Raw genomic sequence first — 22,212 nt, 5'->3', positions numbered from 1 at the left:
TCCTTTCCTTCACAGGCCAAGTTTCCTGGGGGAAAAAAAAAAGACAATATTCATTGTCTCTGTCCATTTTGCCATCTGTCATTGTCCCGTAGTGTATTGTGAGCTGGCCCTATCATTTCATTGCAAGTGTTCTTCTTTACTAAAGGCAACAATAATTCTTAGTTGCAAAAGCCTACAAAGACTTTTCTGTGCTTATCGTATCTCTCACTTGATAAGCACTGGCATTAGAAATATTTTCTTTGAACTGTTCTATTTTAACTTCTCTGACATCTCTCTGCCCTCATTTCCTGTCTTCTCTGGACTCTCCCTCTTGGTCTTTACATGCTCTAATTCTTCTTCCACCCCCTAGAGTGTTCTCAGGATTTTTATCCACTCTAGAAATATTCGGAGGGACCCCATCTACACTCATGACTTTCATTATCATCTATTAGCCCATGACTTCCAAATATATATGTCTAACTTCAACTCTCTATCTGGCCAACTGCCCCTGGACACATCCACTTCAAACTCAAAATAACCCAGTTCCCTATTGTGGGAAATGGCATTTTTGTCTAACCAGTTACCCAAGTCAAACCCTAGGAATCTACCTCGATTATTACTTCTCTCTCTCTCTCTCTTTTTTTTTTTTTTGGCTGCACCATGCAGCATGTGGGGATCTTAGTTCCTCAAACAAGGATCAAACCTGTGCCCCCTGCAATGAAAGCAAGGAGTTTAGCCACTGCACTGCCAGGGAAGTCCCTTTCTTTCAAATCTCCTTCAGTTTTCAGAAGTAACAGGTACTATCAGTTTCACCTCCCAGACGTCTCTCCTACTTGTCCCTTTCTCCCTATGCCCATTGTCATTGCCAGCATGACTAGTTCCTGAACATCTCTCATGTCTTAGATCGCTTTACCTTGTAAGGCAGCCGCTATCAATGCTCATTCTGTGGCAGAACTATTTGAGAAAATTAAAAAATAAAGGCAAATGCTCAATGAGTCACCCCAGAAATTACTTTTAGTTGAGCCCTGGGCTTTAGTATTTTGGAAAAGTTCTAATACGCATTTGGGACTCCAAACCACAGCTTTATGGTCTTCATAGATGAATTGGACCATACAGAAATAATCTAAGAAACATCAAAGTGACTGAAGGCTACCAAAATTATGTCATGGGTCTCTGGTAATTATAGCCTTAAGCAAAACTAAATAAACAAAAGCAAAACCAAAAACCTCTGTTATTTTTGTTATAATTGATATATTGGATATAGAATCAAAGTAATGCACTGCGTCTTCGGTCACGAAAGGGTCAATAGATTATATGAGCACATGACATGAATATTGGAGAATGCATGACTTGTTCAAAAGGCATTCTGATGCCAATTTTTTAAAAGCATCTAAGAATGGCTAAGTGACTAAGTTGTGGCCAGTGGGGAAGGGAAATTGTGGCGTGGCTTATAAAGAAGAATTCTGAAAATGACCGTCCACCAGCATATTCCTTTTCTTTACCTTTTCCCCTCCTTTTCTTTTATGTGGGACCACCAGCAGCCACCTTGGATGGTGAAGTAAGCATGAAGCCAGATACCAGTGGCAGACAGTAAAACAAAAAGAGGAGCCTGGGTTTTTGATAACTCAAGAGTTGCCATAATGATCCTGGTTTGTCTATGTTTAGACTTTTTATGCGATGATTAACCAGACTGCTATTATTTGGCCTCTCTGCTTCATTCAGCTAAACCTGATGCTGTTACAATTTTTGAAGGTACCTTTAGGTATCGTTTCTTAACCAGACTTTACCATTTTCTTGACTGCTTATTTATTGTTGTGGAAAAGAAAGAGAATGAGAGAGGGAGAGAGAAAGAAAGAACCTGGTATTTCAGAGTGATCTGGCAAGAGAGACAGTATCATTTTATGGTGGAGGTGAGTGAGTAAGAAAATAGCTTGGAGACAGATGTAAAATGATTAGATAGCATGGGTCTTTTTGGGGAAAGCTTTTTTTCCCCCTCTCTTTCCCAGATTCTGAGGACATGAATGTTAGGTCTTTTGTCACATGGATCCCTGAAGCCAAGGTTTTGTTTTGTTTTCAGAATATTTTTTTCTCTGTTGTTGAGATTGGGTGATTTCTACTGTTCTAGCTTCTTGCTCGCTGATTCTTTCCTCTATTCTGCTGTAGAGCTCATTCTTTGAGGGTTTGTTTTTTCTTTCAGTTATTACATTCTTCAACTCCAAATTTTTCATTTATTTCTTTCTTGTATCTTCTTCTTCTTCTTTTTTTTTTTTTAACTGTGCTAATGTGCTTAGTCACTCAGTCATGTCCGGCTCTTTGCGACCCCATGGGCTGTAATCTGCCGGGCTCCTTTGTCCATGGAGATTCTCCAGGCAAAAATACTGGAGTGGGTTGCCACGCCCTCCTCCAGGAGATCTTCTCAACCCAGGGATCAAACCCAGATCTCCCACATTGCAGGCAGATTCTTTACCATGATAGCCACCAGGAAAGCCTGTAAATACTGGAGTGGGTAGCCTATCCCTTCTCAGGGGATCTTTCTGATCCAGGAATTGAACTGGGGTCTCCTGCATTGCAGGTGGATTCTTTACAGTTGAGCTACCAGGGAAGCCCTATCCGCCCCCTCCTCCATTTAAGGGTATTCTAACTGCTTATTGAAACATTTTTTGATGGCTGCTTTAAAATGTTTTTCAAATAATTTTAACTTCTCTGTCACCTTTGTATTGACATTTTCTTTTTATTAGTTTGCAATCTTCCTGGTTCTTGGTATGATGAATAATTCTTATTGAAGCCTGAAAGCTTTGGGTATTGTGACATTCTGGATCTTATTTTAATCCCCTCTTTTAGCTGGCTTTCCTGACACTGCTCTGGTGAGGGAATGGAGGGGGGCATTGTCTTTGTTAATGCCTGGTGGGGATAGAAATCTAAGCTCCATTTTTTGCCTCTGTTGATACCTGTTGGCGGGGGTTGGGGGGGCAGCCAGGGCTCCTCGTTGCTCTTAAGTGGTAGTGGGAGTTTCAACTCCCCACTGGGCTTCCACTGATATACCCCTAGCCCAGAAGGGTAGGAGTGTTCCCTAGGTGGCCTCCACTGACACCATGGCAGTGAGGGGTGGCCTCCTTACCTCTGATGGTGGAGGAAGTCCAGTCATTCCACACGGCCCCTCTGACTCTGACTGTCAGGTGGGGATGGAAGGCTCACCACGTGGTTTCCAATGACATCTTGGGGATAGGGGAGAATGTGTGAATGGGTACTTGTTACTATCCAGCAGTGGGAAAAATCCTGCCTTTCTACTTGGCTTTCTCTGAAACACACGAGTGGAGCTGAAGTGTAGAGAGATTGGGCTGTTAAGATGTTGGGGTGTCTCATTATGGCCTTGAGGGTGTGGAAGTTGGTTCCTCACCTGGCCTTTACTGGCGTGAGTGCGACTGGGGCCGTAGGTTTTTATTATATGGTATTTGTCTGCAGTAGTGTGGTTATTTTCTAAAGGTTTTCTATCTTGCTGCTGCTGCTGCTAAGTCGCTTCAGTTGTGTCCGACTCTGTGCGACCCCATAGACGGCAGCCCACCAGGCTCCTCCATCCCTGGGATTCTCCAGGCAAGAACATTGGAGTGGGTTGCCATTTCCTTCTCCAAGGCATGAAAGTGAAAAGTGAAAGTGAAGTTGCTCAGTTGTGTCCGACTCTTCACGACCCCATGGACTGCAGCTCACCAGGCTCCTCTGTCCATGGGATTTTCCAGGCAAGAGTATTGGAGTGGGGTGCCATTGCCTTCTCCATTCTATCTTGCTAGGCTGCCCCTTTTTTTGGCCCTTTGGCTAACAAGAGTAGTCTTACTGGGGCATTTGGGTTTGTGCTTCTTGGCTATTCGGGGTTTCTGGTTTTGGATTCTCCAGTACCCAGTATGTGATATAAAATGCTAAATGAAAATCCAAGAACTTGCCTCTGTGTTCCTATTTGGATCTTGAGGTCTCTAGCTAGTATGCCTTCTTTTATTCACTTTTCAGAGTCTTCTTATTGTTACAGAGCAAGGACTTGTGTGCTCACTGTGCAGAAAACCAAACTCTGATAGTGAGTATTTGCAATAAAGTAAGGGTTTATTTGCTGGGTGCCAAGCAAGGGAAAGGCGATGGCACCCCACTCCAGTACTTTTGCCTGGAAAATCCCATGGATGGAGGAGCCTGGAGGGCTGCAGTCCATGGGGTCGCTGAGGGTCGAACACGACTCAATGACTTCACTTTCACTTTTCACTTTCATGCATTGGAGAAGGAAATGGTAACCCACTCCAGTGTTCTTGCCTGGAGAATCCCAGGGATGGCGGAGCCTGGTGGGCTGCCGCCTATGGGGTCGCACAGAGTCCGACATGACTGAAGTTACTTAGCAGCAAGCAAGGGAAACAGGCAGCTAGTTCTCAAAACACCTGAGCTTCTTGATGGCTTTCAGACAGGGTTTTTAAAGACAGTATTAGGCAAGAGGGCTATAGAATGCATAATCAGCTTGTGGACCTTCACATCAGTTGATGGTGAGGATAACATTTCAGGAATCTCAACTTTCTGATTTCAACCAGTCTAGGGTCTGCCTGCTTGCAGTCAGCACGTAAGTCACCATCCTCTATCTGGGTGAGGGTCTTACATTCTATTGAGCAACTCAAAGATTTGCATCAGGTTGTTATCAATGCCCCGTTAGGAGGGATTCCTATGATTAATCATTCATTAACTGCTTGAGCCTGCTCTTTAGAACCCAATGAAGGCCATGGAAACGAAAGAGTTTTTTCCTTTCAAATAAGAAATGGGGGACATGCAGGGGCTTTTGTACCTGGGAAGACCCTTCAGGGTCCTGATCAGTTTCAACTCTCCCTTCCCCCCACCCTTTTTCTTTGACACTCCTCAATCTTGAGGGGTACAGGGGCAGGATAAGAAACGGAATAAAGTTCTGGATAGAGAGATTAATCATAGACCTACTAAGGGAATTTGGTTTTAGAGGGACTTGGTTTCAGTATGTTTATTTTAGATGTAATGTCCAGAGTTTTCAGTTGTACTGTGTGGGAGGAAAAGAGAAAAATACATCTACTGCATTTTCCCAGAAGCAGAAGTAAAGATCCTATAATGCACTAAAACACAATTTCAAGCAAAACTACACGGCAGTGACTTAGGGAGAAGTTACAGGGCCTTTCCAGCAAAAATATCAGGAAGGCAATCAAGTAAAGCCAGACACAGGAGTAACTGTTTTTTCAGATACATTAAGATCTGTAAGCACCTTTAAATAGGAATAGTTACTTTAAAAAATCAAGGTGCTTATGGGAAAACTTTTATGAAAATCTCAGAGCCTTAATTTATGAAGCAACATAGGGCTTTTGAGAAACTATACTAAACTACATGATGTAGGAATATGGAGAAATTATAACTTACCCCTGGTCCTAGTTGAGCAAAACAAATCAAACTTTCAATGCCATTCAGTCCCTTTTCAAAGCCAGCACATTCATTTTGTTTTTTAAAAAAATTAAAAAGCTCTCATGTGCAACCTTAGGTCTGCCTCCTCTTCTTTCTGAGTTATTTCTTCTTTTCCTTTCAGTCCTAGGAGAAAGCAGTTAATAAGAGGGGACTTTTGTAAAGAAAGATTCATTTTCTGGGGGACTTTTGTAAAGAAAGATTCATTTTCTGAGAAGAGAGTCCTACAAACAATTTAGAGAAACAAGCACTGTAGCTCACAATAAAAAAGACAAAAATCCATCTGATTGGATATAAAGTCTCAAGAGGACTGGGATACAAACTTAAGGAGTTGGGAGATCAATTGATATGTGGGCCTGTTTTCTAAATACCTCTGCTATGTGGGCTCACATAGTTGAAAGGCAGACTGCATGTCAACAATTATATAAACCTGTAGTGCTACATTGTAGCACTAACAATTGTAGTTCATTGTTTGCAGGAGGTCTATTCAAGCTGAAACCTAAATAAACCAGCAATAGATGATCAAGTAGGAAATGCTCCAGAAACTAGTAAGTAGATTTGGGTGGGGACCCAAATCTAGGAGACTGTCCCCATGGCTGAAATAATGTTTTCTTTCCTATCTTCCTCCTTTCCTTGGTTTTGGTTTGTGTGGAGTAGAGGGCTGGGGTGGAGAAAAAGTCAAAGAAAGGAACTGCTTCTCTATCAGTTACAAACAGCGACCTTGCACTCTGTACCAGTTTTTGGAAACACTGCTACCATGCCAAGAACCCGGAGAGAGCATACTTGGAAATCATCCAGTTCCTTTAGATACTTTGAACTCCTATGTGTGGCTACAGTGGAGGTTAAAAAAAGTCAAATCTGTTGATTCTGCTACATAGATCAAAAGGTTGGGTAAAAACAACCTAGGCAAATGAATAAATAAAATGAATTCAGGGGAGTGGTTTCTATTGCCCTAGTCTATTCTCACTCTTTTTCCTTCTGTACTGTGCGGTGTGCTAAGTTGCTTCAGTCCTGTCCAACTCTTTGTAACCCTATGGACTATAGCTTGCCAAGCTCCTCTGCCCCTGCAATTCTCCAGACAAGAATACTGGAGTGGGTTGCCATGTCCTCCTCCAGGGGATCTTCCTGACCCAGGGATGGAAACTGTATCTCTTACCTCTCTTGACTTTGCAGGCGGGTTCTTCATCACTAGTGCTACCTGAGAAGCCCCTTCCTTCTGTACTATGCTATGCTATGCTAAGTCGCTTCAGTCATGTCCGACTCTGTGTGACCCCATAGACGGCAGCCCACCAGGCTCCGCCATCCCTGGGATCCTCCAGGCAAGAACACTGGAGTGGGTTGCCGTTTCCTTCTCCAATGCATGAAAGTGAAAAGTGAAATTGAAGTCACTCAGTCGTGTCCGACTCCCAGCTACCCCATGGACTGCAGCCTACCAGGCTCCTCCGTCCATGGGATTTGCCAGGCAAGAGTACTGGAGTGGGTTGTCATTGCCTTCTCCGTCCTTCTGTACTACTTTTCCATTAAAAACAAAAAACAAAAAGCAAGTCTTTGTTTTGGGTGTCCATGGCTCCCAAACCTTCCATGGGGTCAGTGAGGAAATGAAGCCCTGTAATCATCGCCAAAGGTTTCAGAGATTCAAATATGTACACCAAGCACAGATAGAAGAATGAATACATCTCCTTTCTGACACACAAACATACTTTCTGCACTTTCATTTGCCTTTCAGTTCAGTTCAGTTGCTCAGTTGTGTCTGAGTCTTTGCGACCCCAAGGACTGCAGCGCGCCAGGCTTCCCAGTACATCACCAATTCCCGGAACCTATTCAAACTCATGTCCATCGTGTTGGTGATGCCATCCAACCATCTCATCCTCTGTCATCCCCTTCTCCTCCAGCCTTCAATCCTTCCCAGCATCAGGATCTTTTCCAATGAGTCGGCTTCTCGAACCAGATGGCCAAAATATTGGAGTTTCAGCTTCAGCATCAGTCTCTCCAATGAATATTCAGGACTGATTTCCTTTTTGATTGACTGGTTTGATCTCCTTGCAGTTCAAGGGACTCTCAAGAGTCTTCTCCAACATCACAGTTCAAAAGCATCAATTCTGGAGCTCAGCTTTCTTTAAATTAAATGGATGCAGAATTTTCAAACATTAGAGAAATATATATTTGAGGAGCAAGTTCCTAGCAATTCTATACTTCGAAGAAAACAGTATTGTTTTCCTACAATTTTTCAAATATGTGGAGAATCTATTCGGCAAATTAAAATAAACTGAATCTGGTAAAGTTACTGCATTCATGGTAGATTTCTGCGCAATGAATAGACACTAAAAACACAAATGTTAACATCAAGAGGCCCACGTTTTATTGAAGTTAAAACGGGATCACTGTTTTTGGAAAGCATGGGAATTTCTGCTCTTGCTTAAATATTGCAGCAGCTTCCGCGAGCCAAAGTTCCGTCCTTGTCTGCATGGAAGCAACACGTGCAGTTATAACACTCGAAGAGGCAGTTCTGAGGGGCAGGTGTGGCAAGGAGGCGCTGAGTGACAGCCACCGCCTCCCACACGCCCTCTGCGTTTTGGTAAACGAGATTCCAACCCGCAGTCCGTAAATAAGGGAGGAACTTGGGGGGCGGGGTCATGGAGGTATGCGCCCTCCTATTGGTGATTCACAAAGGGCGGAGAGACCTGGGATTTCTGATTGATCTCTTTCCCTGTCTGTAAGGTGATTGACGGCGCTTGTCCCGCCGGGCCACGCCTCTCGGCTCCGTGCTCCTCCCCTCCCGGGTAGGTGTCCCCCCCTGAGCAGCAGAGCGCGTGCGCCAGCGGCCCCACGCCGCCGCCGAGCCCGCCCGCCGTACCACGCACCCTGCCAGTCAGTGGGTGAGCGGGGAGCCGCGGAGGTCACTGTGGGGAGGCGGGGCGGGGGCAGCATGGCAGCCTCCTTACGGCTCCGTGGAGCCGCCTCCGGCCTCCGGTATTGGAGCCGCCGGCAGCCTCCGGCAGTGGCCAGCCTTGCAGCGGGTAAGGACCTCGCTCCTTCTTCCCCCGTCCCTCCTCCAGTCGCCCGCTTCTCGCTCCCTGATCGGAAGAGGTTTTTTTCACCGGAGGCGCTGCGATTAGATCGGGGCTTAAAACCCAACATTTTGGCTGGTTCCAAGGCCTAGGCTTTTCTGCGGCCGTGGCTCGCGCCGCCAGTGCGTCTCTTAACTCTCCCCACCTGGATCTATATGAATAGGGATTAGCGTCCTTCTGGGACTTAGTAATGCGAAGAGCTTGGGATAAAGGGAGGAGTGTTTGGGTCCGATTCGTGCCTCTTTAGAGTTAGGAGTTTGAGGACAATTGGAGGGCCCAGCCCCACGGGCGACCCCGTACCCACGCCGGCGACCCCTGGCCTTGCAGCGCTGGCTGGCCTTTCAACGCCCCGGGTGGGCGCGCCGTCTGGCCGCAGGACCTGATTTTTGTTAAACTACCTTAACTGTTTCAGATGTTTTTACACAAATGGAGTCTATACAAGCCAGATGATCAGTCTTTCCAGCAAAGTTTTAAGTCACCTTTGGGTGGCCAGGCGGGCTCCTTACCCTTCCCCCCAGCCCTCCAAGTTCTCTGTAACTGTGCCACCTGAAGATGGCACTTCTGTCAATTTATTAACCAGAATACTTTGTGTCCTTAAAATTGTGGCCTGAAGCTATCCTGCTTCCGTCCCCTTCCACCTTCCGTATCATTATAACTTATGGAAGCTAACCATCGATTTAGGAAGAAACAGGTTTTTTTAGACCCACAGAGAACTAATAGTCTTTTCATTTTTCAGAGGAAAGAACCTAAAGCCTCTCTGATAAGTGAATTAGGATATTACAACAGGATCTAGAAAGTAGTCCTTGGTTCTTCCTGATTCCTGCACGTTTCTTCTACAGCAGGATTCCTGTTTAACTGAAAAATTGGTTGATTTGTGCGGACACTGCCATTGTCTTCTTGTAAAATTTTTTAGTTTTGACTGTTTAAACTGTTTAACACTCTCATACTTGAGAGTTTTGAGAAAGCCTTGGTATTAATTTTTTTCTGATCCTCACTGAAAAAAAATATAGCAGGCTGAGAATTGAGTTCTTAACAGACTCCCTTTCTATCCCTCAGTAAAAACCTAAGCAGAAGAGTGGATTTCCTCTCTGGTTTGAAAAAAGAAAGCTCCCTGTGATGAGAGAAAACAGATGTCTGATACAGAATCACACTAATAAGATACAAACTCACAGAATTTGTCAAACTTGAGTATAACCACTGCTTGATCTACATCTATTGAACTACAGACAATGCCTCCCATGTTGGAGATATTAAAAAAAACCCAACACTTTTCTGCAGTAGTAAATGTAGCACCAGTTTTCAGATGAATGTGTGATTCTTTCAGTTTTGATTAGTCAAAGAAGGCATATGTGGCTGTTTAGTGGTTTTACAAGGTGTTCTAATGATATTTTAATGAACCCTTGAAGTACCTTTTAGAGTTACGAAAGTTCTTAAAATTCATGGAAGAGGAGTCAGAGGCCTTTGATTATAATAAATGCTTCTCTAGACTGGAAAGGCCTACCTTGAAACGTTGATAGACTACTTTGGCATATAATGTTGTTTACCCAAATACATTGTAATAATATAGATACATGACAAATTTTGAATTTTTTTTTTGATGTGTGTGTGATGATTGTTTAAAATGCTTCAGTATTCTTACTCTTGAATTGTTTTAAATGTTTTTGTTAATTTACTACAAAAGTGTTAACTTTTTTGATGTTGGAGTCTTAAAAATTACATGCCAATTTGGAGTCTAGGGACATTAAGAAAAACAGCCAAGTTCAAATAGTAACATTATTTAGTGTTCTAAATTCTGTAGGCTGTTTGCCTCCATGGTATGTTCAACATGTTTTTATCATGTGGAGGGTAATATTATAAAGATCTGTACAGTTATTTACTGTACAGTTTGAAAAAAATAAGATCTAGTAGTTACTGGTTAATAGCATATCTTAATTTTAATATTTAAAGCATTAAAAAGGAAATAAAAAAATGAGAAGCATTAAACTAGCCATACATTACTATTGCATCACCATTTAATAAAAGTAAGTTTTGTGTTTTATCTTAAAGGCAATTAAATTTAGTTTCAGACTTCTTTGTACAGACAAAAAAATTACAGATGTTGACCCTCTACAGCCATTGTGATTCACTAACAAGTACAAGTAAAAATAAATTTGTAACAGATCATCTTAAAGTGACCACCTGAGCAAAACTGGAATGGGAAAATTAGCCAGAATTATAGACAGATATGGGAATACATTTCTTTATTATTGACGCTGTGTGTGTATGAAATCTGCTTTAACTCCTTGTGTAAATAAGACTAATGGCATTTTTTTTCTCTTTACATTAGCTTCTAGGGTTGCACTTGAAGCTCTGAGAAGCTGCACATGACCTTGGGACCAAAAGTTGACCTTAAAATTGCATAAGGAAAATACATTTGACCTTTGAACAAAATGGGTTTGAACTGCAAGGGTCAGTTTACAAATGGATTTTTTTCAATGAATTTGTACTACAGTTGGTTTAAGCTGCAGATTTGGAACCATGGATGTCGAGGACCAACTACAAATTATATTTGGATTTGTGAGGAGTATCACAAAACCCCCACTTGTTCAGAGGTCAACTGTATTTCTAAAATAACTTGATCCAAATAATAAAGGCCTTTATAGAGTCACTATTCTTAGTCTAATAATAATTAGCATTAAAGCAAAAGGAATGCTCATGACATAATATGTGATAAAGTAGGACACCAGGTTGTATATACAACATGTCTCATGATATAATGTAAAAAATGCATTCAGAAGACTGGTCGGGCTATACAAAAAGCTAACTGGTTATTTTTGTGTAGTGAAATTAACTTTTTCCCTTATGACTTTATTAGTTGTTGTTCAGTTGCTAAGTCATGTCTGACTCTTTGTGGCCCGTGGACTGTAGCACACCAGGCTCATCTGTCCATGGGATTCTCCAGGCAAAAATACTGGAGTGTTGCCATTTCCTTCTGTAGGGGATCTTCATGACCCAGGGATCTAACCTGTGTCTCCTGCATTGGCAAGCAGATTCTTTATCACTGAGCCACTAGGGAAGCACCTTTTTCATATTTTCCAGTTTTCTACAATGAATTACTTTGATGCAAGGGAAAAAAAACTTTGGGAAATATAAAATAATTAACCTCTTACCAATTTTTGCATTTTTATACTTGGAGTAGCCTGATTTGGGTTCACAGTGTTAACAAGATATGGGTAATTTTGTCCATGTCCCATTGGAGAAAGAGGTCATAACCTGTAAATTTACAGCTATCAATTTAGAGTTTAACTTTGCCAAATTTTCTGGCTATTTCTTCCTCCTATGTGGTGGTATTGAGAATCACAGAGGTTTGCTGATTAGATACAATCGTTTCTTTAATCTGTATTTCATTTCCTAGTACATGTTCATATTTTTCAGAGCTTCTCTAAATCTTTTACTTAGTGTTACCAGTCTGTGAACAGTCAGTTCAGAGAGATGGCAGTACATAAGTGGTTTAAATAATGTGGAGCTTGACTCTAGGTCCGGGAGGAAAGGATTTGGAGAGTAAACCTGAAATGTTTGTTTAATGGTTGCTGCAATACCAATTAAATTAATTCTTTGCTGGATCTATTTTATCATTACCTTTTGTTTTAGCATTGATTTCTATCCCCATTTTTGTGTTTTTCAGAGTTTATATATAGTAGGAGTCAGCACACTGTGGCCCAACAGCTGAACCTGTTTTTGTAAATAAAGCTATATTGGAAAATAAGCACAACTACTTGTTTTTATATTGTCTATGGCTGCTTTGAAAATGTAGTGGATGAGTTGAATAGTTGTGACAGAGGCCTATGGCCCCAAACTGAAATTGTTTACCCCTCACCCTTTAGGAAAAAGTGTGCTGACCCCTTACATATAGTGTATATTCCTAGAAATGTAATTACTGTTTCAAAGAGTATGCACATTTTAAATTTAAATTTTATAGTAAGGTTCAAATGTAGATCTTTTTTTCAAATTGCTGTCTAGGATTGATATAAAATACAATTCTATTGTGTACAAGAGTATATGTTTTTATCAGGAATAACCAGTTATGCATTTTATCAGAGAAACACATTTGTCCAGCTGATAGGTAAAAATGATACTACGTTGTTTTGTTTGCATTATTCTAATTATGACAGAAGTTGAACTTTTTTTAAAAGTTTTTTTTGGGTATATTCTGTTAACTGTCATTTTGTGATTTTGGCATACTTTAAAACAATGGGTTATTTAAATTTTTCTTATAGATTTTAAAGTTATTTGCATATAAAGTAAAATAGCCCTATATCTATCTTGTGTTTCAAGTGTTCTTCCTAGTTATTTGTGTTTGGTCATGTTTTTGATTTTTTTTTTTTGTATATAGATTTGGTAAGTTTTCCCCCTGTGTTTTTTCATGAAAAACTTCAAACATGAAGTATTGAAAGAATAATGCCACAAACATCTATGTACTCTTTGCTTAGTGTCAATAGTTGTTAACCTTTTGCCAGGTCTGCTTTATTTCTTTCCAACATGTTCATTATTTGTGTATTATTTGAAAGTAAAATGCAGACGCCATGACACTTTCAACCCTAAATGATTCAGCATGAATCTCTTAAAAACTGTCTCCTACATAACCAAATTACCACTATCTCAATTAGCAGGCTGCCCTGGTGGCTCAACGGTAGAGAATCTACCTGCCAATAGGAGACGTGTGTTTGATCCCTAGGTCAGGAAGATGCAAAGATCCCTAGGTCAGGGTTGCAAAAGGAAATGGCAACCCACTCCAGTATTCTTGCTTGGGAAAATTCCATGGACAGTGGAGCCTGGCGGACTGCAGTTCATGGGGTTGCAAGGAGTCAGACATGACTTAGTGACTAAACAACAACAACAAGGCAATTAGAACTTCCCGATATCATCCTAATGTACAGCTTATATATAAAATTTCATAATTTTCCTTAGAATGTCTTAATGCTTCCTTGGCACCTCCCCAATCCAGATCCATCCATATTTCACATGTTGCATTTGGTTGATATATCACTTTAGTATCTTTGGACTGAGGAATGTCTTCTCTTGGTTGTTTTTTTGTGAACATGTTGACTTTGTAAAAACAGCTTTATTGCGATATAGTTGACCTACAATAAACTACACATCTTTAACATGGAGAGTTTGATGGGTTTTGACATGTGGGAAACCATCATGACAATCAAGGTAGAGAACATATCCATTCACCCGTTTCCTGCCGATTTCCTCATACCCCTGCATACGCAGGTTTCTATAATCGTACACTGTCACTGGCTAGATAAATCCTAGCTTGACAGTCATTTTTTGTTTCAGTCCTTTAAAGATGGTGCTCTCCTATTTTCTCACGCATTTTGATTCTGACAGTAGATCTGCCTTCATTCTTATCTTTGCTCCTCTGTACATAATGCCTTTTTTTCTGCTGGTTGCTTTTGAACATTTTGATTATGACATGTCTTGTTGCAGTTTTTTTCATGTTTCTTGTGTTGGATGGAGTTCATTGAGCTTGGATGCGTGGGGTTTATGGTTTTCATCAGATTTGGAAAATTTTCCCATTAGGTCTTCACACACTCTTCCTGTCCCCAGTTTGCTTTCCTCTCCTTTGAGGATTCCAGTTTTGTTGTGTGTTTGGCTGGTTGAAGCTGTCTCACGGCTCACTGATGTTTTTGTTTTTTTTTTTAATTCTTTTTTCTCTCTGTATTGTGTTTTGGATAGTTTATTGCTTTGTTTTTAAAGTCTTTTCTTCCAGTATTTCTTCCATTATTACATTATAATGAGGCCTATTACTGTGTCCTTTTATTACTATATTTGAAATATTTTTCCTATCTGTATTTTCTATGGCACCACCCTTTATTAGTTCTGAACTTAACTGTGGACTGAATGTTCGCAGCCCTCCAAAATTCATGTGTTGAAATCCTAATCCCCACTGTGATAGTATTAGGAGCTGAGGCCTTTGGGAAATAACTGGGTTATAAGGTTGGAGCCCTCATGAATGGGATTAGTGTCCTAAACAGAGGCAGGAGAGCCTGTGTTGTCTCTCTGCTCTCCAGAGATACAAGAAAATGGGTCATCTACAAGCCAGGAAGTGGGTTCTCCTGGATACTGAATCTGTTGCCTACCTCATCTTGGACTGCCCCAGCTCCAGGTCTGTTAGAAATAAATAACCTGTCATTTAAGCCACACAATCTCCTTGGCTGGAGAATCCCAGGGGCGGGGAAGTCTGGTGGGCTGCCGTCTTTGGGGTCGCAGAGTCGGACACGACTGAAGCGACTTAGCAGCAGCAGCAAGCCACACAGTCTGTGGTTTATTTGTTACAGCAGCTGGAATGGACTGAGACTTTAGATAGTCACTTTTATATTGGTCTTTCTGCCTCCAGGCTGCTCTTACAGTTTAGTTTTTGTACACTGCTGCTCTGTTTCTCTCCTTTTAAAGCATGGGTTTGATCAGGTCATTTATCTCGCTCAGCCCTTTCAGTAACTACCTGTTTTAGTCTGTTTGGGCTGCTATAAATAAATACCACAGACTGGGTGGCTTATAAACAATAGAAAACTATTTCTCACAGTTCTGGAGGTTGGGAAGTCCAGAATCAGCGTGTTGGTATATTTAGTGTCAAGTGAGGGCTCACTTCTTGGTTCAAGGACAGCCATCTTTTCACTGTGTCCTCACAGGGTGGAAGGAGACAAGGGCGCCCCCTGCGGCCTCTTTTGTAAAGGCATTAATGCCATCCTGAGGGTTCTTCCGTCAGGATCTAATAATCATTGCCTCAAGGTCCCACCTCCAAATACCCTCACATTGGAGGTTATTTTTTCAACATAGAAATTTGGGGGTCACCAAACATTCAGTTTGTGGTACCGCTACTTGCTTACAGAAAGTGAAAGTGTTAGTTGCTCTATGGTGTCCGACTCTGTGCAGCCCCATGGGCTGTAGCCCACCAGGCTCCTCTGTCCATGAGATTCTCCAGGCAAAAATACTGGAGTGGATTGCCAAAATACAGTCAAATTGTTTATAGCATACTTTCCAGCCATGTTATGGTTGCATTTTTTTCTTTCAATCTTAATCTTGCTCTTTTGTTTCTGTGTGTGTCCTGTAGGAAGAGTGGATGGCAGTTAAGAATGAAGAACCTAGAGTCAGATTGGCTGGATTTGAATCTTGGCATTACAACAACTTGAATCTGTGCATTTTATTTAAACTAAGTGTCAGGGACCTGAACTGGAAGATAGGCTTAATGATGGGATGTAATGACAGTGCTATTTATCAAGTGCTTAGTACAGTGTCTGGCATGTAATAAAATTGCCACAACTATTAACTTTTATTATTCATGTTTGCTTGACTTTCCTATTTGCTTGCATACACTCATATGCATACTCATTCCTTTTTTGTATGGAACTCCCTTTGTTTCTACTCTCATTCCATTTGAAAGCCTACCCATCCTAAAATACTTAGCTCAAATGCTGTTTTTTTCAAGTTCTCCTTTAGTATCAGCATTGTTTTTCATACTTTATCTTTTGCTTTCATGTTTTAGTGTCTGTGTACCTAGTTGTCTTCTTGTGTTTTAAGCTGGTTGAAAGCAAGGACTGTATGTCACTTGTGTCTTTGATGGCATCTGGCATGGTACAAATGATTGCTTCATGTTTATTGAATGTGTAAATAAATCATGGTTCTACTTTGCCATAGTTATTGTTTGACTTAGAGTGAGTTGCCTGTTAAAATTAACTGCATTTAAATAATAATATTTCTAGTTTCTAATGTTTTTAGTTAAATTATACCTTTTCAAGCTTAACACAGTAGTCAGGCACGCTAGTTACTAGTATTTATGAGAGTTCTCTTACAAAGTATACTTAATATCAAAATAAAAATTCAGTGAGGAGTCATTTCTCTGTCATTAAACCCCTTGTGAACCAGAAAGTTAGGCACAGGACTCCTGTCATGCCCAGAATGTTAAACTCAGCACTAGTAAGGTGGTGATGCATAGAAAGCACACCCATCTTTAATGGAAATGGTAGAGACAGACATGGAGTTCGTAGGAATTAAACATGCTTCTGACCCAAGATGACCTCTTTTTCTTAAGCATTAGGGCTTCAAATAATCTGCTTTTAGGAAATCTCATTACATTGAGATTAAGTTGAAGGAAGAGCAGGGATCCATCAGTTGAGAGGATCTGAAACTTAAAAAGCGTTACTGTGATTAGTCATTATACACTTTACTAAACACTACACAGTTTTAAAACTGGAGTCCTTGAAAGAAAAAGAAATAATAAAGCTGGGAAATGATAGGAGAAAAGGCAAGTGGAATTATTTTGCTTTCTTCTTTCACTGGAGTGTGAACTTTTGGAGGGCAAGGACCATATCATAGAACTTCATGCAGTAAATACTTCTTGAATGGAGTAGTAACACCATCTAATGCGGAGCTTCTCTGCTGTCTTGCAAAAAGCATTACCTTGAGTTGTATGCCCCAGTGTGACTTCACAAAGTCTTTTATGAAAAGAAAGAAAATAAAATCAAAAGCTATATACAGATTTTTAAGAACAGTTTTCTTTTTCTGTGAGTGAAAATGTCTCTTCTCTGAAAGTGCCTGGAGTTGTTAGCCCAAGGTCCTGAGACTGTTTCCGTTGTCATGGAAAGCCCGTGGAAGTGTCCCCCTGGTCTCACCTAGGACCCCGTTTATAAACTGGTCACTTTTAAGTTGAAATACATTCTTCTGGGTTTAACATTTTATTCAATTGTTTTTTTATACCATTGGAGGAAGTAGTTTCAATAAATGTGAAGGTGGGAAGCTAAAAAGTTTTTCCATTCTTGGTGCTTGTCCAAGATACAGGTTTTTTTGAATACTTCCAGTTTTTTTGTACACATTTTTAAAGAAGATAATATAGATAAGAGAATTTAGGATACTTCACTTAACAGGCAATGTAAATAATAGGTACATGGTAACATTATTAAGTTTATTGTTAAAATAGTAAAGGGATGTTGTAGAGGTAGAAAAATTTATGATTATTCCTAGAGAACTGTATATTCAGAAGTGAATATTTTAAATATTTAAAATAAAACATTGTCTGCTCCTGTTAAAAATAATGTGTTGAAATCAGTGTGTTCTAGGTCAATGGCTTCTAAGACTCCAGTTGGATTCATTGGAGTTGGCAACATGGGGAATCCAATGGCAAAAAATCTCATGAAACATGGCTATCCACTTATTATTTATGATGTGTTCCCTGATGCTTGCAAAGAGTTTCTAGATGCAGGTGAACAGGTAAGGCCTTTTCTTAAATTTCTTTTAAGATATTGATGTTTAAAAATGTTTTTCAGATTTTGATATTTGACATTCAAGTAAGTAATAGCTGCTTGGAAGTATACATGATGGATTTGTAAAGTTAACTCATTGTTAATTTTATTTCTTTATATGTGAGATTACATATGTATATTTATATAATATGTAAAATACATGTACACACACACACACACACACACGGGAGACTGTGTACTAGTAACCAAATTTAGAGGTTCCCCCACAAGATACGCAGGAAATTCTTCTTGAACAAGGTGTAGAGTGGTAATTGAGAACTGGATGCAATCCCAGAGCTGGGTGAATACTAAAAAATACTGAGAAATATAGAAAACAGTTAGAGAACAAATAAACTTCTAGATAACAGACTTGAAATAAATACTGAGGAGACGCAGTGTGTATGCAAAGAGCAGGTTTAGGTAACTTGGATATCCTCTGTCTCCTCCTCCCTTGAGGTTTGTGTGCCAGATGGGGGTGGCTGCAGTGCTGTCTAAGGATGTGTGAGTATCCTGTTGGGACTTCTCAGGGTGGGGTTGCGGCTGCGTATGCCCATATAGTCTCTGGGTGCTGACAGTGTGCTACCAGTGCAGCAGGTTACTGATGCTCTTAAGTAGCTAAGGGACTTAGACTTGTTGGAGAGGTTTGGTCAGTTCTTTGTTCTGGGACAGGTTGGCCATTACCATTTTTAAGGGTGGACAGGAGTTCCAAGTTGATACTCAGTCTGGGGTGAATTAATTGTATTTTTCAGGAGTTGAATATTACTTTTTGGGATAACACATCTATTTGATCTTGGCACTTTCCAATAGTTTATGTATTTATTTGTAAAAATAACAATGGTACATAATCTCTAAACAGAGGAAATATCTATTAAATACAGAATTTAATCAAAGTAACAATAGGAAATTCTTTTGGCATTTTGGAGCTAATGTTCCAGATGTTTTCGTGTGTGTGTGTGTGTGTTCATGAAAAATCCCATGAATTCCTCTTCCTCTTCCTACCCCTTCTAGTAATAGAGAGGTAGAAATTGAATGGAAGCTAATTTACCATAGACTGGCAAACCAGATGCTTAGGGCCTTTCAGATTGTTTCTAATGCCCTTACTCTTCCCTCTGTTCCTGTAGTACTGAACAGCTTGCCTGTGGAGAACTGAAATGTTCATCATCCTTTTGTGAATCTCTTTGCTGCTGCTTCCCAGATTGCTGGAGCTTTTTGATGCTCTGCCTAAATTGCCTCATACTTTGAAGAGAGTGAGGCATTCCCTAACAAAATTCTGATTTTTTTAGTGTTGCTAATTTTGGGTAGATGTGAAGGAAGGTTACCTTAACAATAAGACTTATACTTGAATGAAGGAGACATTTACATTTTAAAAGGGAGAGAGAAGAAACAATATTTAATGAGTACCTACTATGTGTCAGGTCTCTTACTAAATATTTTGTACATATTATCTAATTTTATCTTCACAACAGAAGTATTTTCAGGAAACTGATGCTTGGAGAAGTTAAATAACATCCCCAAGGTTACATGGTGAGTGAATGGCAAGAGCCAGGATCTGAAAAAAGGTCTGTCTTTGACTTTGGAGTTAGTCACTAACTAATGAAATTTATGTATGAGACATTTTTAAGTGTATTTTTGGTGTCTTCCTTGATGATTCTGAAATAAGCACCTGTTAACCTGTCTACAACCTAGACTACTAGACAATAAAATGCCTAGATTTCTTTTGGATTAGATGATGTCAGGGCAGTAATGATTATATACCACACCCTACTTAATTGTGTTGTTCTGCACCCATGAAATTTGTTGGAAGTAAATAATAGTTATCTATTATGATAGATAATATAGTTAGTGAGTATACAGTAGGTTGAACAGTAGCCCCCCAAAGAAGTAACTTAGAAAACTCTTAAAAGAAAACCTGAGGGTAAATCTTTATGACACTGGATTTGGCAAAGGACTTTAGGTATGATACCCAAGATCATGAGCAACAGAATAATAAAAAAAAAAAAGACTTCATCAAAATTAAAAACTTTTGTGCTCCAAAGAATACCAGCAAGAAAGTGAAAAGATAACCCACAGAATGGGATTAAATATCTGCAAATCATGTATCAAGAAATATCTGGAGTAACAGGCAAATTTGGCCTTGGAGTACAGAATGAAGCAGGGCAAAGGCTAATAAGAGTTTTGTCACGAGAATGCACTGGTTATAGTAAATACCCTCTTCCAACAATACAAGAGAAGACTGTACCCATGGACATCACCAGATGGTCAATACCGAAATCAGATTGATTATATTCTTTGCAGCCAAAGATGGAGAAGCTCTATGCTGCTGCTAAGTCGCTTCAGTTGTGTCCAACTCTGTGTGACCCCATAGACGGCAGCCCACCAGGCTCCCCCGTCCCTGGGATTCTCTAGGCAAGAACACTGGAGTGGGTTGCCATTTCCTTCTCCAATGCATGAAAGTGAAAAGTGAAAGTGAAGTCGCTCTGTCGTGCCTGGCTGTCAGCAACCCCATGGACTGCAGCCCTCCAGGCTCCTCTGTCCATGGGATTCTCCAGGCAAGAGCACTGGAGTGGGGTGCCATTGCCTTCTCCGGAGAAGCTCTATACAGCCAGCAAAAACAAGACCAGGGGCTGACTGTGGCTCAGATCATGAACCCCTTATTGCCAAATTCAGACTTAAATTGAAGAAAGTAGGGAAAACCACTAGACCATTCAGATATGACCTAAATCAAATCCCTTATGATTATACAGTGGAAGTGCAAATAGATTACAGGGATTAGATCTGATAGACAGAGTGCCTGAAGAACTATGGACAGAGGTTCGTGACATTGTACAGGAGGCAGTGATCAAGACCATCCGCCAAAAAAAGAAATGCAAAATGGCAAAATGGCTGTCTGAGGAGGCCTTACAAATAGTTGTGAAAAGAAGAGAAGCGAAAGGCAAAGGAGAAAAGGAAAGATATACCCATTTCAATGCAGAGTTCCAAAGAACAGCAAGGAGAGATAAGAAAGCCTTCCTCAGTGATCAGTGCAAAGAAATAGAGGAAAACAATAGAATAGGAAAGACTAGAGATCTCTTCAAGAAAATTAGAGATACCAAGAGAACTTTTCATGCCAAGATGGGCTCAATAAAGGACAGAAATGGTCCTTTATTTGGTATTTATATGGTTATGGACCTAACAGAAGCAGAAGATATTAAGAAGAGGTGGCAAGAATACACAGAAGAACTGTACAAAAAAGATCTTCATGACCCAGATAATCACAATGGCGTGATCACTCACCTAGAGCCAGACATCCTGGAATGTGAAGTCAAGTGGGCCTTAGGAAGCATCACTACAAACAAAGCAGTGGAGGTGATAGAATTCCAGTTGAGCTATTTCAAATCCTAAAAGATGATGCTATAAAAGTGCTGCACTCAATATGCCAGCAAATGTGGAAACTCAGCAGTGGCCACAGGACTGGAAAAGGTCAGTTTTCATTCCAATCCCAAAGAAAGGCCATGCCAAAGAATGCTCAAACTAATGCAGAAATGCACTCATCTCACAGCACTAGTAAAGTAATGCTCAAAATTCTCCAAGCCAGGCTTCAGCAGTATGTGAACCATGAACTTCCAGATGTTTAAGCTGGATTTAGAAAAGGCAGAGGAACCAGAGATCAAATTGTCAACATCCATTGGACCATCAAAAAAGCAAGAGAGTTCCTGAAAAACATCTATTTCTGCTTTGTTGACTATGCCAAAGCCTTTGTATGGATCACAACAAACTGTGGAAAATTCTTCAGGAGATGGGAATACCATTCCACCTGACCTGGCTCATGAGAAATCTGTTTGTAGGTCAAGAAGCAACAGTTAGAACTGGATATGGAACAACAGACTGGTTCTAAATCAGGAAATGAGTACATCAAGGCTGTATATTGTCACACTGCTTATTTAACTTCTATGCAGAGTACATCATACGAAATGCTGGACTGGATGAAGCACAAGCTGGAATCAAGATTGCCGGGAGAAATATTGATAACCTCAGATATGCAAATGACACCACCCCTATAGTAGAAAGGGAAGAAGAACTAAAGAGCCTCTTGATGAAAGTGAAAGAGGAGAGTGAAAAAGTTGGCTTAAAACTCAACATTCAGAAAACTAAGATCAAGGCATCTGGTCCCATCACTTCATGGCAAATAAATGGGGAAACAGTGGAAACAGTGGCTGACTTTATTTTTTTGGGCTCCAGAATCATTGCAGATGGTGACTGCAGCAATGAAATTAAAAGACTCTTGCTCCTTGGAATAAAAGCTATGACCAACCTAGACAGCATATTAAAAAGCAGAGACATTACTTTGCCAACAAAGGTCCATCTATTCAAGGCTGTGGTTTTTCCAGTAGTCATGTATGGATGTGAGAGTTGGACTGTGAAAAAAGCTGAGCGCCAAAGAATTGATGCTTTTGAACTGTGGTGTT

General features: G+C 40.5%; 1 protein-coding gene across 1 annotated transcript in view; it reads left to right on the top strand.

Annotated features, from left to right (window-relative positions):
* The first annotated feature begins 8,241 nt into the window (after window positions 1-8,241).
* Window positions 8,242-22,212, top strand: part of HIBADH (3-hydroxyisobutyrate dehydrogenase) — a 108,891-nt gene continuing 94,920 nt past the window's right edge. Inside the window, exons 1-2 of the mRNA XM_010855399.1 lie at window positions 8,242-8,435; window positions 17,575-17,735. Coding sequence (XP_010853701.1) covers window positions 8,345-8,435; window positions 17,575-17,735 — 252 coding nt within the window. The 5' untranslated portion in view covers window positions 8,242-8,344. The remainder of the gene's footprint in view (window positions 8,436-17,574; window positions 17,736-22,212) is intronic.

This window comes from Bison bison, unplaced genomic scaffold, assembly GCF_000754665.1.
Source record: "Bison bison bison isolate TAMUID 2011002044 unplaced genomic scaffold, Bison_UMD1.0 scf7180017864364, whole genome shotgun sequence".
In the NCBI taxonomy this organism is placed as follows: Eukaryota; Metazoa; Chordata; class Mammalia; order Artiodactyla; family Bovidae; genus Bison; species Bison bison.
The sequence above is the reverse complement of the archived record's forward strand: the minus strand, read 5'-3'. Positions and strand labels throughout refer to the sequence as shown.